General features: G+C 39.3%; 1 protein-coding gene across 8 annotated transcripts in view; it reads left to right on the forward strand.

Moving 5' to 3' along the window:
* The window catches only part of LOC140725529 (uncharacterized), a 467,652-nt gene that overhangs the window by 299,012 nt on the left and 151,056 nt on the right, over positions 1 to 17,584 (forward strand). For all 8 annotated transcript variants that reach the window (XM_073041107.1, XM_073041104.1, XM_073041102.1 and 5 more), the window contains one exon: positions 6,866 to 6,908. In XM_073041107.1, coding sequence (XP_072897208.1) covers positions 6,866 to 6,908 — 43 coding nt within the window. The remainder of the gene's footprint in view (positions 1 to 6,865; positions 6,909 to 17,584) is intronic.

Genomic DNA, 17,584 nt, shown 5'->3' on the forward strand with positions numbered 1-17,584 from the left:
TGTTAAAATTTTACAAGGCATTGGTGAGGCCAAATTTGGAGTATTGTGTACAGTTCTGGTCACTGAATTACAGGAAAGATGTCAACAAATTAGAGAGAGTATAGTAGATTTACTAGAACGTTACCTGGATTTCAGCATCTAAGTTACAGAGAAAGGTTGAACAAGTTAGGTCTTTATTCTTTGGAGCGTCGAAGGTTGAGAGGGGAATTGATAAAGGCAATTAAAATTATGAGGGGGATAGACAGAGTTGACGTGGATAGGCTTTTTCCATTGAGAGTAGGGGAGATTCAAACGAGGACACGAGTTGAGAGTTAAGGGGCATAAGTTTAGGGGTAACACAAGGGGGAACTTCTTTACGCAGAGAGTGGTAGCTGTGTGGAATGAGCTTCCAGTAGAAGTGGTAGAGGCAGGTTTGATTTTGTCATTTAAAAAAAAATTGGATAGGTATACAGACAGGAAAGGAATGGAGGGTTATGGGCTGAGTGCAGGTAGGTGGGACTAGGTGAGAGTAAGCGTTCGGCACGGACTAGAAGGGCCGAGATGGCCTGTTTCCGTGCTGTAATTGTTATATGGTTATATGGTTAAGTTTGATTTATAATTTGGGGTGTAAAAGAATTGAGATATATGTGTGTAAGATGGGAAATTGGACAAGACTGGAACAGTAATGATATTGAATAGATAGGGAAGCTCAAGGGGACATCTGACCTACTCTTAGTTCCTATGTTCCTGAGGGCTAGCCATCTTTTTCCATATCGGTGCATTGAACAAGAATGAAAGAGATTGACAGACATTGCCTTGTGTGAAAGCAGAAGCAGGAAGTATCGAGATAGGTATTTATGTCTTGATTCACCAAGTGTGTGAGATAAAAGTGAATTCAGAAGGAAGTTGTGTGCTGTCGAAACTTAGTTTGCATCTCTTAATCCAGCAGTTTCACAGAGAAAAGTGTTTTGTTTCAGGATTTTTGTGTCACTAGCAAAACCAGCAGTTACTGCTCATTCCATGTTGCTCTTAACAAGTAATGCAGTCCTTCTGATCAAGGCATTCCATTATGGCCTTAAGTATTAAGTTTCAGAACATAGATGCTGTGATGAAGAAAGCACAGCAATGTATTTCCAAATCCATACAGTATGTACCATGGGGAAGCTGCAGATGATGGTGAGCTTCTTGGTAGTAGGCTTCTTGGGTTTAGGAGGTGCCTGGACGTGTAACTGTGCTGTATTGTGTAGAAGGCGCACATAGTGCAGGTGGTAGAGAGAATGACCTATATCGATGATGGTTGGAGTACTTTCAAGGAGGCTCCTTTCTCCTGAATGGTGTTATTGGAACTTCACTCATTCAGATAAGTGTGTAGCATTCCTGGTTTGTGAAGATGATGCGAAGGCCTGAGGTGCCAGAAGGTGAATGCCCCATTGCAGGGTTTTCAGCCTCCGATCATCTCTGGGATCTACAGTATTACGCAGCTGGTTATCATTCACTGATCAGGATGATGATGGTGGGGTAAAGGCATGAAATGCTAGAAACAGTCAGAAAGTCAGTAGTTGTCCTGAGAACTAAAAACGAATGATAGAGGTTTGACAACGATTATACTTTGAATATATAGGGTGGGTTATTGTACGACTTTGATGAAGACATCATTACCTGGTCTTTTGTCATCTGAGTTCCTTGTCCATTATCATCTGCAGTGATGGACTGCTTCATTTGCTGAGGAATTGTGAATAATATTTAACATCTTGCCATCTTTAGTAAATATCCCCACCTTTGACCTTGAGGAGGCATAAAGTCTTTGATGAAGCAGTTGAAAACACCTGGGCCTCGGATGCCACCTGTGTTATGATAACTTGAAGCTGGGTTGATAAACCTCCAATAACCTCAGTTATTTTCAGTGTTCAGGTTGGAGTTCCACAATTAAAGTGCTTTCTGCTTGATACTCACTGGCTTCACTTATACAGGGATTTCCTGATGTTGTATTCAGTCAAAAACTGCCTTGATGTCAGGAATCATCCTTTTTGTCTCACTGGAATTCAGACCTCTGGTGCCTGGTCAAGGCTGCAATGAGATCTACGGCTACATATTTCCGGCAAAATGAGCCTGACCTCATCTTTCCATCCACCTGTTGCGTTGAGAGAATGTATTGCATCTTTGTGTATTGGACAAAAGTGGTATATGTCCAGCCACAGCAAAATGCAAAATGAAATAATAAAGTCAGCATCCAGTGTGCATCATGGACCTTTAGGTTGAAAATTGTATTCTTTCACAGCCTGTAATCCCTTCGCCATTTGAATAGAGCTACGCAGGAGCATAAGAAGCTTACTTGTTTTTGCCTGCATGAGACTATAAGACCATTACACATAGGAGCAGATTTAGGCCATTTAGCCTATCGAGTCTGTTCTGCCATTTCATCATGGGTGATTTGTTTTTCCTCTCAGCCTTCTCCAATCTTCTGCCTTCTCCCCGTATCTCTTCATGCTCTGGCCAATCAAGAATCTATAAAGAATCTTGCCTGCCTTAAATATACACAAAGACTTGGCCTCCACAGCTGTCTGTGGCAATTAATTCTGCAGATTCACCACCTTCTAGCTTCCTCCACATCTCCATTCTAAAAGGACTCCCCTCTATTCTGAGGCTGTGTCCTCTGGTCTTAGACTCTCCTGGCATAGGAAACATCCTCTCCTCATTCACTCCTTTCATCATTGGATAGGTTTCAATTGGGTCACCCCTCATTCTTCTAAATTCCAATGGATACATGGCCAGAGCCATCAAATGCTCTTCATGTGACAAGGCATTTAATCATGGAATCATTTTTTTAAACCTCCTTTGAACCTTCTCCAGTTTCAGTACGTCCTTTCTAAGATAAGGGGCCCAAAACTTCTCACAGTACTCCAAGTGAGGCCTCACCAGTGCTTTATAATGTCTGAATATTACATCCGTGCGTTTATATTCTAGTCCTCTTGAAATGAATGTGAGCTTCTCATTTGCCTTCCTCACCACAGACTCAACCTGCAAGTTAACCTTTAGGGAATCCTGCAATGTTCAAATCATTGACATAGATGTAAAAAGAATCAGTTCCAACACAGACCCCCCCATGGAACACCACTAGTCACCAGCAGCCAACCAGAAAAGTCTCTCTTTATTCCCGTTCTTTGTCTCCTGCTAATCAGCCACTGCTTTATCCATGCTGGAATTTTATTTGTAATACCATGGGTTTGTAGCTTGTTAAGCAGCCTCATTTGTGGCACCTTGTCAAAAGCCTTCTGAAAATTCAAGTACACAACATCAACTGATTCTCCTTTGTCTATCCTGCTTGTTATTTCTTCAAAGTATTCCAACAGATTTGTCAGGCTAAATTTTCCCTTGAGGAAACCATGCTGACTTCGGCCTATTTTATTATGTGCCTCCAAGTCCCCTGAAACCACATCCTTAACAATTGCCTCCCAACATCTACCCAACCACTGACATCAGACTAATTAGCCTATTGCTTCCGTCCTTCTGCCTCTCTCTCCTTTTGAAGAGTGGACTGACATTTGCCATTTTAAAGTCTTCCGGAACCATTCCAGAATCCAGTGATTCATGAAAGATCTTTACTATTGCCTCCATAATCTCTTCAGCCACCTCTTTTAGAACCCTGGGGTGTACACCCTCTGTTCCAGGTGACTTATCTATCTTCAGACCTTTCATTTTCCCAAGAACCTTCTCCCTAGTAACAGTAACTTCACACACTTCATGACCCCTGATACCTGGAACTTCCACCATATTGCTAGTGTCTTCCCCAGGCTGATGTAAAATACTTATTCAGTTGTCGGCCATTTCCTTTTCCCTCATCACTACTTCCTCAGCGTCATTTTCCAGTGGTCCGATATCCACTCTCACCACTCTTTTATACTTTATGTATCTGAATAAACTTTTGGTATCCTCTTTAATATTATTGGCTAGCTTATCTTTGTATTCCACCCGTACCTTCAATGACTTTTATAGTACCTTCTGTTAGTATTTAAAAGCTTCCCAATCCTCTTCCCACTAATTTTTGCTCTATTATTTGTCCCCTCTTTGGCTCTTCCATTGGTTTGACTTCCCTTGTTAGCCATAATTGTGTCATAAACTATGCTTGCCTTTAGAGTACATCTTCCTCTTTGGGGTTTATATATCCTGTGTCTTCAAAATTGCTATCAGAAATTCCAGCCTTTGCTGTTCTGCTGTCATCCCTGTTAGTGTTCTTTTCCAATCAATTCTGGCCAACTCCTCTCTCAAGCCTCTGTAATTCCCTTTACTCACTGTAATACTGAGACATCTGACTTTAGCTTTAGTAGTACAAGATTTCAAGTCAGGTCACTTTTTATTGTCATTTCGACCATAACTGCTGGCACAGTACACAGTAAAAACGAGACAGCGTTTTTCAGGACCATGGTGCTACATGAAACAGTACAAAAACTACACTGAACTATGTAAAAACAACACAAAAAACTACACTAGACTACAGACCTACCCAGGACTGCATAAAGTGCACAAAACAGTGCAGGCATTACAATAAATACAGGTAGTCTCTGAGTTACGAGCATCCGACTTACGGACAACTCGTACTTACAAACCAAGAAAGGAGAACGCCGTCCACCATTTTAAGTCTTTGCCGTTGACACTGTGTTGAGTATTTAACTTTGTATTTGGCTTAAATTCTTCTTAGTAAGATTCACCCTGACCCCGCCCGCCCTCCCCCATTCCGGTCAGCTGGTGGCGCAGTGAGATCAGCGCCGGGCTGGAGAATGGAGTTTCCTGAGTTCGATCTAGAGATAGACCGTTCCCGTGCCGGGTTGATGTCAATCCAGTGACTCCCGTACCATCCGTGCTGGGTTGATGTCGAGCTCGCAACTCGGCCTCGTAAAAAAAACACTGCCACCTCCAGTTTAAATTTCCACGTGGAATATTGTGGATGAGCAAACACCCAAACCCAGCACAGCCTCCACTTGTCCCATTTAGCCTGTCTCAGTGCGGTGGTCCTTAGGACCCAGTGGACCTCAGGAGCCGGCAAAGCTTGGGAGCTGCTGCCGGCAGTGTTTCTGTTCCATTGACGGGAAGCGATCGTGATTGAAAATAAAGTGGAAATAATAAAGCGTTTGGAAAGAGGTGAAACGCCATCGGTCATTGGAAAAGCATTAGGCTTCAGTCGGTCAACGAACGGAACAATTTTAAAGGATAACGGATAAAGTGAGAATAATGGAGCATTTGAAAGGCGCTGCCCCGATGAAAGCTACAATTACTACTAAGCAACGCAGTGGTTTAATTATTGGAATACATACGTTTCTTAAGTGTTTTATATGCATAGAAAGGTAAAATATATACTATATACTAAGACAAACGTTTGACTAACTGACGCTAAATAATACTGGATGTACTTGTTCCGACTTCCGTACAAATCCGACTTAAAGACGGACTCAGGAACGGAACTCGTACGTAACCCGGGGGCTGCCTGTAATAAACAAGACAATAGGCACAGTAAGGGTTGTAAGTTGGTGTCAGTCCAGGCTCTGGGTATTGAGGAGTCTGATGGCTTGGGGGAAGAAACTGTTCCATAGTCTGGTTGTGAGAACCCAAATGCTTTGGTGCCTTTTCCCAGATGGCAGGAGGCAGAAGAGTTTGTATGAAGGGTGTTTGCTTTGCCGATGCAGTGTGTAGTGTAAATGTCTGTAATGGTCGGAAGAGAGACCCCAATGATCTTCTCAACTGACCTCACTATCCGCTGCAGGGTCTTGCGATCCGAGATGGTGCAATTTCCGAACCAGGCAGTGATGCAGCTGCTCAGGATGCTCTCAATACAACCCCTGTAGAATGTGATGAGGATGGGGGGTGGGAGATGGACTTTCCTCAGCCTTCACAGAAAGTAGAGATGCTGCTGGGCTTTCTTTGCTATGGTGCTGGTGCTGAGGGACCAGGTGAGATTCTCTGCCAGGTGAACACTATCTGTATCTCAAGGGCAACAGGAATTACATTGAAGAAGCACGTTACCGTGAACATCCAGGAGAAAGCATATTGTTTATTGGCACTTTATCCACCATCCTGACCATTGAATGCCTCCATTAGTAATAGGATGCATTATGAAAAACATTACCATAACTTATTAATGCTTCTTTAACAATCTGGATATAGGCATTGAGAGTACGTATATAGGATTATCATTATTTGCAAGTTCCCACCCATGTCACACATTATAATTAGTTAAAAATACATCATTGTTCCTTTACCATTGCTTGATCAAATCCTGAAATAGCATTGTGGAAGTGCAACAGAACAGTGGTTCAAAATTTACTTAATGTATGTCAAGGTCATTTCAAGAATGAACAGCAAATATGGACACTTGCATCTCTATTGGAGCTTAAAAATCACCAAATGTGGATGTAGCCAGTTGGCATCCCTTTTATTCACTTTCTGAAGTAATTCATGGGAGTTCTCAATTTATCTTCAGATGAAAGTCTGTCAATGAAGTTACAAGTCAATTGATGATGCAATTGACATTCAGAAGTTTTACTCTTGGGCTAGCAGACCAAGCAAGTCCCATCACATCATGCTTCCCTATTTTCCAGAAAACAATTAAATTTTTATTATTTCAAGTTTGGCAAAGCAACTTCAGATTATGAGGTATTTTCTTGATGCAATAAAATAATCACAAATATGTCCTATTTATTTCAATGTTAGGTGAGTTCTTCAAAGAGTTGTCCCTGTCCCAGAATTCTGTTCACCCGGCAACAATGCTGATTAATTTTAGTTTTAGAAATCTTATCTCCTTTGGTCATGCATTGATGAAAGCTTTGAATCATGAAATTCAACATGTAAGTCATTCTAAATTGCCTTTAAAAGTGCTTTACTATTTTTCTTTCAGCTCAGAAAAGGCAGGGGAAATAGCCACAGTTCCACTTACAAAAGTAAGTAAATGTTTGCTTCTTTCTTTTGTTTTGGGCTCAAATGAAAGCTGATGTCCATTCTTGATTAGATTAGAAACAGTAATGGTGCTGGCAGTATCTGGTTCCTCAGATCATAAATTCATAGCAATATTTTAGCTGAAGTTTATCCTGTAGCCCAACATATCATTATTCATATGGATTGACTAAGAGAGAAAGTATAATCTGCAAAATTTCCAAGCATATACAAGTTGTTTGACACATAGGGTATGTTTATAAGATGTTGGTGATTTCTCATTTGTGTGCCCACAATGTATTTCATGCTGTTAGCTTGATTTTACATTATGTAATTTTTGCAACAACACAAGAATATGGATAAAAACAAGGCTATGGCTACTTACCTCACCTTGTTAATACTTCTATGCCTAGTACAGCTTTGTGGTTTTAATGCTAAATATTTATTTGATGTTACTGGCTAATCCTTTAAGTCACAGAACCACAACATGCCTATCTGTTGAGTGTGGCTGTTCCGAGTTGCAATAGAAACTGTTACTGCACATACCAGAAACCTATCACTGTATGATCTCATCTTTTATGTGGGGACATTATAGACTCATCATACTCTGCCTCAAGCCATTAGACAAATTAAATGATTAGCACTGAATACAAATAGCCTATCAAATCAAATCAAGTTTAATTATCATTCAAACCATACATAGATACAGCTGAACAAGACATTGTTCCTTTGGGACTAAGGTGCAAAACATTCAAAGTAGCAAACAAACATTCAAAAATAGCAAGTAACATAATTCAAGACTCCGCCTTCCGCTCATGGACATGTAAGACATAGTTTCTTTCTGTCCGCCTTTAATCTCTCCCTTTTCCAACTTAAACTTTGAAATTTCAACTTTATTCAGTCGGATCTGTAGAGCAACAGTTATAATTATGGCTACCCTAAGAAGCACCAAAAGGAATCCGGACCCAGGCAATGGAATGCTAAAGAAGCTGACGAGTTCTCGGAGGAACCCTCTTGGGTGAAGAGATTAGAGTCTCAAATCTGCAGTATCGGGACTGAAATAACTGAACTAAAAGATAAATGTCTTCCTTTTGAGGAAAAAATTGACTCTCTGAGCCTCAATCTTAAAGAAGTTAGTCGAAATGCGGCTGACCTCTCTTCTCATTTGGAAAAGGCTCAACAACGAATCGTCGATCTGGAAGCTCGGTCGCGTCGGAACAATATCCGAATTGTTGGATTAAAAGAGAAATCAGAATCTGTCGACACACTGGATTATTTTGCTAAAATGTTTCAGTCTTTATTTCTGGAGGCTTGTTCGCAACCCCCGAAGATTGAAATGGCTCACAGAACCGGTGCTTTAAAACTTTTGGACCAAGGTAAAAACAAGCATATTGTTGTGTGTTTTCTTCGTTTTAGAGGCAAAGACCGCATTATTAAGCTTGCAAGAAAACAAAGTTTGTTTCAATTTCAAAGTTCGGAGATTCACTTTTTTGAAGATTTTCCATGCAAAATTGTTAAGAAGTGTGCTGGATTTGCCTTGGCCATGCGTTTAGCTTACCAAAAAAAGCTTTTTCCATCGCTTCAATATCCAGCTAAATTAAGGCTTTTTGTCAAAAATTCTGGAGCTCGTATTTTTGATGACCCAGCCGAAGCATTGCGTTTTATTAACTCTGCCTGACAAGTCTGATGACGAGTGTCAAGCCTGAAGTTTGAGTAATTTACAACTGTTTGATTGTCTCACGACGTAAGGAGTGATGAAGCTGGAAGATTTGATGGTTATAGAAAGGCTTTACCTTAAAATGTATTTTTATCTCTGAAAAAGACCTGTTTGGATGGTTTTAATCTCAGAAGACATAGCGGGAGAACTGTTGAAAGACTGCAGATAATTTTGAACCATCTAGAATTTTTTCTCTGCAGCATTTAAATGAACTAATTGGTTTTTTTGTTCCATATGCTTTTGTAAAGATCTTTTAAGTAATTATTTGGATTTCCTTACGTTTTAAAGATAGATTGGATAATTTAAAGATGGCGATTGTTTTTCTTTTGTGCAAATATTTCAAGAATTGTTTTGGATGTGTTTTTCTTCCCTTATCTAATATTATGAAGGTTACTCTCAAAATTGAAGGTCATTTTGTTTTATGAAAAAATAACTGTTCCTTACAAATTAATTATATTGAGTTATATGTCGACTCTAATGAGTTTTATGTTTGGTAGAGGGAGACAGAGATTACTTTTTTCATTTTTTATTTTTTTAATTTAGATAGGTGGAGTTAAATTCACTTTCTATGCCTTCTTTGGGGCTTGTGTCGATTGATATCGACTTATTTCCGGGCTTTGTAGTTTGGGTGGGGTTTTTTCTTTTTTTTTTCTTTTTTTAATCCCCATTATGGAATCCCGGAGCATACGCAAATTGTTGTTGTTCATCTCCGCCATTTTCGACTATCTTATCCTGACATGTGTCTAACTATTCTTTTTAGATACAAAGTCTCATGATGATATCTAAACAGTAAAATGTTTTAAGTTGGAATGTCTGTGGTTGGAACCATCCTATTAAGCGTAAGAAAACATTTAAAATTATTAACCAATTCCAACCTGATATAATCTTTGCTCAGGAGACGCATATCAGGTTATGTGATAAAAATCGATTTTTAAATTTTACAAGGGTCCTCAGCTTCATGCAAACTCTCAAAGTAAAATTAGAGGTGTTTCTATTTTTATTGATTCCAATATTCCTTTTAATCAGGAGGATATTTATAGCTGATATTAATGGTAGAATTTTGATTGTTAAAGGAATAATTTCTAATAGGAAAATGGTTTGGTTAATATTTATGGACCAAATGTTGATGATCCCTCATTTTTTAAAGCTGTCTTTGCTCTATTACCTGATTTAAATGAATATATGTTATTAATGGGTGGTGATTTTAATACTTGTTTAAATCCTTTAATGGATAAGTCATCATCCAAACTTCCTAATCGTTTTGCATCACTTATTAATTCCTTTTTAATTGATTATGGCTTAATTGAAGTTTGGAGGCATATGCATCCTAGCGACAGAGAATACTCTTTTTTTCTCACATGTTCATAATAAATATTCAAGAATTGACTATTTTATAGTCGACCCTTGACATATTTAATGTTCAGAAATGTGAGAATGATGCAATTGTTATCTCTGATCATGCTCCTTTAAACCCAATATTTGAACTGAAAGACGTTGCTTCTACCAGACCATTTTGGCATTTTCCAGAACATTGGTTACGAAGTTCAGAATTTGTTGAGTTTATTGAAACTCAGATAAAAGAGTTTTTTCTCTTTAATAATACAGGAAACGTCTCAAAGTTAGTAATCTGGGATACATAAAAAGCCTATTTACGTGATCAGATTATTTCGTAAATAGTTAAACTGAAGAAACAAACAAGAATGGAATTAGATAAAATCTCTAAACAAATTAAAGAATTAGATAACATCAATGCAAACTCTCCAAATGTTGTTTCATTTAAAAGAGTAGAATTACAATCACAATATAATTTATTATTAACATATCCTATTGAAGGATATTTGCTTAAATTGAAAAGTCAGTTTTATATTTTTGGGGATAAAAATAATAGGCTCTTAGCTTCCCAATTAAGAGCAGCTAGAGCTAAAAGACAAATTTTAAAGATTCGTAAAAATAATGGAGATATAGCAAGTAACCATGAAGACATCAATAATATTTTTCAAGATTTTTATTCTGATCTTTATAGATCTCAATTTCCTGCAGATTTCTCCAAAATGAAGGCTTTTTTACATAAGATTACATTTCCTCAAATTTCTGTTGAAGATCAACAAATGCTTGATGCTCAAATTACTGAGCATGAAATTCAGAAAGCTATTTTATTAATGCAATCAGGTAAAGCTCCTGATCTTGATGGTTATCTGGTAGGATTTTAAAAAGAATCTGAAAGATTACTTTCTCCGTATTTTTTGGAAATATTTCATGAATCCTTTGAGAAGGGTAGTTTACATTTTTATGAAGCATCTATTTCCTTAATCCTTAAGAAAGATAAAGATCGTACTGAATGTTCATCATATAGACCTATTTCGCTATTAAATGTAGAAGCAAAAATTCTCTCTAAGATAATGGCTAACCGCTTGGAAAATATTTTAACTAAAATCATCTCTATGGATCAAACAGGCTTTATTAAAGGCCGTTACTCTTTCTCCAATGTCCGGAGACTGATGAACATTATATATTCATCATTATTTAAGCAACCCCAATGTGTTATCTCTCTCGATGCAGGAAAGGCATTTGATAGAGTTGAGTGGCCATATTTGTTTAAAGTACTAGAAAAATTTGGTTTTGGTAATAATTTCAATAGATGGATTCAAATGATTTATAAGAATCCTATTGCCACGGTTATTACTAATAATTTCAGGTCCTTTTTTTTCACTCTCACGTGGTACTAGATAGGAATGTCCATTAAGCCCTATGTTATTTAATCTTGTATTGGAGCCTTTGGCCATAACACTCCACGAAGCTAAAAATATTCATGGTATTTATATGAATGGAACCATACATAAGATTTCTCTTTATGCCGATTCGAATTTTTATTTCAAATCCTGAGGAATCAATTCTTAATCTTTTGTAAACACTAAAAGATTTTGGTAAATTTTCAGGATATAAACTTAACTTGAATAAAAGCAAATTGTTTACATTAAATGCCCCTGTTTTTATATATAATGATATTCCATATAGAATTGTTAATTCTTTTAAATATTTAGGTATTATAATTACTAAAAAATATAAAGATCTTTATAAAGCTAATATAGTTCCTTTAATGGACTCCTTGAAACAACTATTTTCTAGATGGAATCCACTCACTCTCTCTTTAATAGGTCGTATCCATGCTGTGAAAATGATGATCTTACCTAGATTTTCATATATTTTCCAAAATATACCTATCTTTTTAACTAAAAAATGTTTCAATCAAACTGACTCTCTTATTTTGTCCTTTATTTGGAACAATAAGAGACCAAGACTTAATAAGTATCATTTTCAGAAATCTAAAAAAGATGGTGGACTTGCACTTCCTAATTTAAGACTGTATTATTGGGCTGTTAATATCAGACAATTATGTTTTTGGCTATATTGGCTCGACAAGAGCCAAAAACCAGTTTGGGTTAATTTGGAATTAAAAGCTGTTAAACAATTTCATTTAACCTCAATATTAGGAGCTCCATCACCTTTACAGCTCTCTAAAACTCCAAATTTAAATCTTTACCCTGTTATTAAACTGTCCTTACAGATTTGGTTTCAGTTTTGCAATTTTTAAAATTTTCAACAACTTAAATTGTCCAGTTCTATATATCGAAACGTTTTATTTAAACCTTCAATAACCGATCCCATTTTTCTCCTATGGAGAAATAAAGGGATCCGTTCTTTTACAGATTTATTTTGTGATGGTCGATTGATGACTTTTGAAGAGATAATTAACAAATATCAGAATCAGAATCAGAATCAGACTTTAATCGCCAAGTACCTATGCACATACAAGGAATTTACTTCCGGCAGATGTTGTCTCTCTGCTCATAACAATAATAATGATAAATATAAATGAAAATATAGATTATACATACAGGTAGTGCAATCCAAGTAATAGTTAGCTGACAGTTAACCGGCAGTTAACTGTTCAGCAAAGTGACCGCAGTAGGGAAAAAACTTCTCCAGTGCCTATTAGTCTTAGTCTGGAGGGATCTGAAGCGCCTACCAGACGGAAGCAGATCAAACAGTCCGTGCGCAGGATGGGAGGAGTCCTTTATAATGTTCCCCGCCCTCTTTTTCAACCTGGAAGAGTACAGGTCCACAATAGAGGGCAGGGAGGCTCCAATAATGCACTCGGCAGTCCTCACTGTGCGCTGTAGTCTGGTTCTATCCTGCTTGGTGGCGGCTCCAAATCACACAATGATATTCTCTCGCTCATACACACTTTCTGCAATATCTTCAAGTTAGACATTTTTTACAACAATATTTATCTAAGTTTCCATATTTGCAAGAATCTGATTTGTTGGATACCATTTTGAAATTGAATCCTTTAATGAGAGGTTCCATCGGTAGAATTTATTGTTACGAACCCCGTAACTGGGTCACTTACCAGCAAAGATAGAGAGGTCCGTTGAAGTCTGATGGTACTATTTTTAACAGTATTTATTGATAAAAATACACAAAAATAATATCAAGGCAAACATTCAGATAATATACGTCGTCAATACTAAATCTAAAAGTGCGGGTATAATAATAATCAATAAGAAATAAGCTCTATCGTTGTCTAGGAGATAATGTATTGTCCGATGGAAATATAAAAGTCACTCAGTTCATACAGGCTTCAGCCTTTGGGGACCGCTGGGTTTTCAATTGTTGGAGAGAGAGAGAGGTTTTGAGAATAGAAACTTGCCAGCTTTCCTTTATCCACTCTTGATCCGTATTCGTCCTTTAGCGAGGCCGTTCTGTGGAGGACTTGTCATCCGGGCAAGGATGGACACACACACAAGCCTCCACCGGACTCATACGTTTCTCCTGGTGTGTCTAAAGGGGTTGTTCCCCAGACCCTCTTTTATCCTTACTCACGGGGTCTCAGATGTCAATCAGGTTGGGATGATGCAATCCCTCAACCAGCCCACTCTGGTCATCCCCTGAGGGCTTCAATGAATAGTACAGTACTCAATACACAATTCCGTCTCCAAGAGACAATAGCCGTTATCAATGGTTCCGCCTTTCTGGGGCCAGGGCACATTCCAAACCTGTGTATTCTGGACGTCTCTCTCTCATTTCCTGGGTCCCAGACCCGAATTAATAGCGATCTTGCGATTCTCGAAAAGGAGGGGGCTACTTTGTACCCTTCGGCCCCTCAGAGTTGTGGCACATTCGTAACACCCCCTTCCTTCAAAGCGATGGTAAAAACGAAGTAATACAGAGTCTTACAGGATTTCAGAATCTAACACAATACAAAAGTTTTTTTTCACTTCAGAGTAATACAGTTATACATTCAATTCAGCATCTAAACAGTTAACAATTACATTGTCCTTTCTGTTAATATCTTAACATCTTGTACCTTACTAAAGTCTTGTAGCATCAGACTCCAATTTAATAACCACCTATTTTTATTTCTTTCCTTCAGCAAACAAAAACTAAAGAGTTGTGATCTTAGCTTACGTGTATACTACAAAAGTTCATGCAAATACTAATCTTTATGTTACTTTCAAACTTAACAGTCAATCTTCCATGGGGGTTGTCTTTATTATTCACATGCTTTTTCGAAATCCCTTAAAACCGGATCCTGCTATTTAAAAATGGCAGCCCGTCAACCCTTGCCCCTTTTCCAGTTAACTCCCACATGGTGAGTTTGTGCACCATGGCGAAATAGGCTTTCGCCCGCTCCTTTCATAGGAGTTATTTTATCAACAATGTGTTCCAAACTTAGACCATTTTCCGAATTTCCACACAATTCTTTAATTTTAAGCAAGTTGCTAGTTTTCTCTTCAGGACCCTTCAGGCTATTAGTTTTCAGTTTAAACTCTTTGTTCAAACAGCATTTCAAATTCTGCTTTTTCACACCACACCCTTGAATAACAATAGCGTGAGGGGCACCTTTACATTCCAAATCAACCTGTAATTGATTCGCAGGCAACGTGTTACCAAGCCATTGTCTCGGTAGCCTGGTTGCTGCTTCTGACATCAATCCAGACTTTAAATTTTCTTCATTCAATTTAGGAACTACACTTTTACCTTTTCCTTCAATAATAAGATTCACCTCACCACCTTTTATCTCCTCACTAACTTTTAACACACCTTCGAACACCAACAACTGGGAATTCTCACTTCCCACTATTACCGAGGTTAACCCTTTCTTCACTGAACCAAGTCCATCTGACCCACAAGGACTGCATTCCTTTTCCACTGAATCAAATACCTCAGACTTTTTCTGAGCTCCATTACTAGGTTCAGTACCACGTGCGTCCACATCTTGAACACACTCAAACAGGACATCTGCCTCTTCCAGGCTTTCAATACCCATACCCTTTTCAAATTCTAAATTCCCCTGATCCTCCCAGCTACTCTCTGGGCAACTCCCTTCCGGAGTAAACTCAACCCCGCAGGCTGAAACAACCTCATCTGCCAACCCAGCAGACTTCTTCAAGGTAATGGCATCCTTTTCATCTAGGACTGCCCTCATTTCATTATCGGGAACACCTTTAGAATTTTCAACTTCTTCAAACAGTTCTGCCAAACCAGACAGATCATCCATGTCCAACTCTGGACCTTTTAACAGCCTTATCTGTTTCTCATCTTTACTTCGTGCCTCTATAAATTTTCTCCTGGTTAAGGGCAGGACTACCTCCTCTCCCTTACTCTCTTTCACTTTACTATTCTCCGTTTTTCCACCCTCTAAACCCTCTTGGTACAGGGTCGGTAAAAACGTCTCGGCCAAATTGATACTGGCCGGATTTAAACTGCTCTCTGTCTCAGCTGCCCTTCTCGACATGCTGCGAGTGATCGCGCATGCGGGATAGATCTTGGAATCTAGGGGCGGGACCTCAACACTCACAGGCTGGCTCGTCAGCTTCATTGCTGGCCAAACCTTACCACCGGCTAAATCGTTACCCAGAAGGACGTCCACGTCAGTTCTCGGGAATTCTGATCGCACCCCTATTTCAACTGGTCCAGATACCAGATCACAATTCAGGATGATCCTATGCAAGGGCACCACTTCGGTCCCTTTTCCTATTCCTCTCAAAGCTACCTCTGCAGTCTTGCGACCAAAATCCAGTACCTTACTGCTAATCCATGACAGTTCAGCTCCCGTGTCTGTCCAGATCCGCACTGGAACTGGTGTGTCTCCCTCTCTCACAGACACAGTTCCTTTTGAAATACATTGCTCAGACCCTTCTCGTACTCTGTCTACCTGGGGCTCTCTTGTCGATTTTCTGATCACCACGGCACATCCTATAGGGACTGCTGCTTTCCATTTTCCTGTCTCCTTCCTCGGAGCAAAGCACCGAGATGCAATATGTCCCCCCTTTCCACAATTAAAACAGGTCAAGCCAGGACCTCTCCTGCCGTCTTGTCTCTCCTCCTCAATCTTACCACTAGCTCCCGGCGGAACCTCTGCCTCAGCCGGCGGGCTTTCTCTACCGTTCCCACAGTCTCTCTGGTAACTTTTATTCGAGGAAAACTTTGTCTTGTGGGTTAGGGCATATTCATCTGCGAACCTAGCAAATTCGGAGATGGACTTATTCGGCTTCTCATTCAAATACATCCGGATATCATCCGAAACACAACCTTTAAATTCCTCAATCAGAATTAACTCCCTGAGATGCCAAAAATCCTCTTCCACTATTTCTGCTGTACACCAGCGATCCAAAAGCACACCCTTCTCATAGGCAAACTCGGTATACGTCTGATTCCACCCTTTCTTTAAATTTCTGAACTTTTGTCTATAGGCTTCAGGTACCAATTCATAGGTCTGAAGAATGGCCTCCTTTACTTTCTCATAATTCTCAGACTCTTCCTCCTCCATGGACAACGCCGCATATGCCCGTTGTGCCTTCCCTTTTAACACACTTTGTAACAATGCCACCCACTGCTCTTTGGGCCACTTCTGATTCACTGCCACCTTTTCAAAATGCAAGAAATAACTATCAACATCCATCTCCTCGAACGGAGGTACTACCCTCAACTCCCGACTAACATTAAACTGCTCCTCTCGGTCTGACCCTTGAACTCTTCGCTCTTGCCTTAACTTCTCTATATCCAAGTCATGTTGCCTCCGTTTCTCTGCCTCCCTTTCCTTCTCGGCTCCCTCCTTCTCTTTCTCAGCTGCTTCCAGCTGTTTTAACTGAATTTCATGCTCTCTTTGTTTCTCAGCTCTGTCCTGCTCTAACTCCTTTAGCTGGAGCTCATGCTCCCTCTTCCTCTGTTCCACGTCCAACCTCAATTTCTCCAACTCTAACTGAGCCGTCCCACTAACTGGTACCTTTTCAGGGATATTTTCCAATACCTCAGCAGAAAACACATTCTTCACAATATAATACTGAGTTATGGCCCTCCGCACCTCCCGCTTTTTCATCGACAATCTCACCTCTGCGAGGTTTAGTCCTTTCGCAATATTTATCAATTCCGACTTTGTGGCCGCCTCTAGCGCCTCCAGAGTCGTGTTTTCTATAAATTCACCCACGTCCATCTTTGCTGGTTTCCCGTCTGGCTACCCGCGCAACCAGATCCAAGTTTGGACTTACAAGCCCGATTCACTGGCCCTCCAATTTGGTATCAAATCCCGAGACGAGATCCCCAAGTTGTTACGAACCCCGTAACTGGGTCACTTACCAGCAAAGATAGAGAGGTCCGTTGAAGTCTGATGGTACTATTTTTAACAGTATTTATTGATAAAAATACACAAAAATAATATCAATGCAAACATACAGATAATATACGTCGTCAATACTAAATCTAAAAGTGCGGATATAATAATAATCAATAAGAAATAGCTCTATCGTTGTCTAGGGGATAATGTATTGTCCGATGGAAATATAAAAGTCACTCAGTTCATACAGGCTTCAGCTTTTGGGGACCGTTGGGCTTTCAATTGTTGGAGAGAGAGAGAGGTTTTGAGAATAGAAACTTGCCAGCTTTCCTTTATCCGCTCTTGATCCG

The sequence above is a fragment of the Hemitrygon akajei genome, chromosome 3 (genome assembly GCF_048418815.1).
Source record: "Hemitrygon akajei chromosome 3, sHemAka1.3, whole genome shotgun sequence".
Taxonomy (NCBI): Eukaryota; Metazoa; Chordata; class Chondrichthyes; order Myliobatiformes; family Dasyatidae; genus Hemitrygon; species Hemitrygon akajei.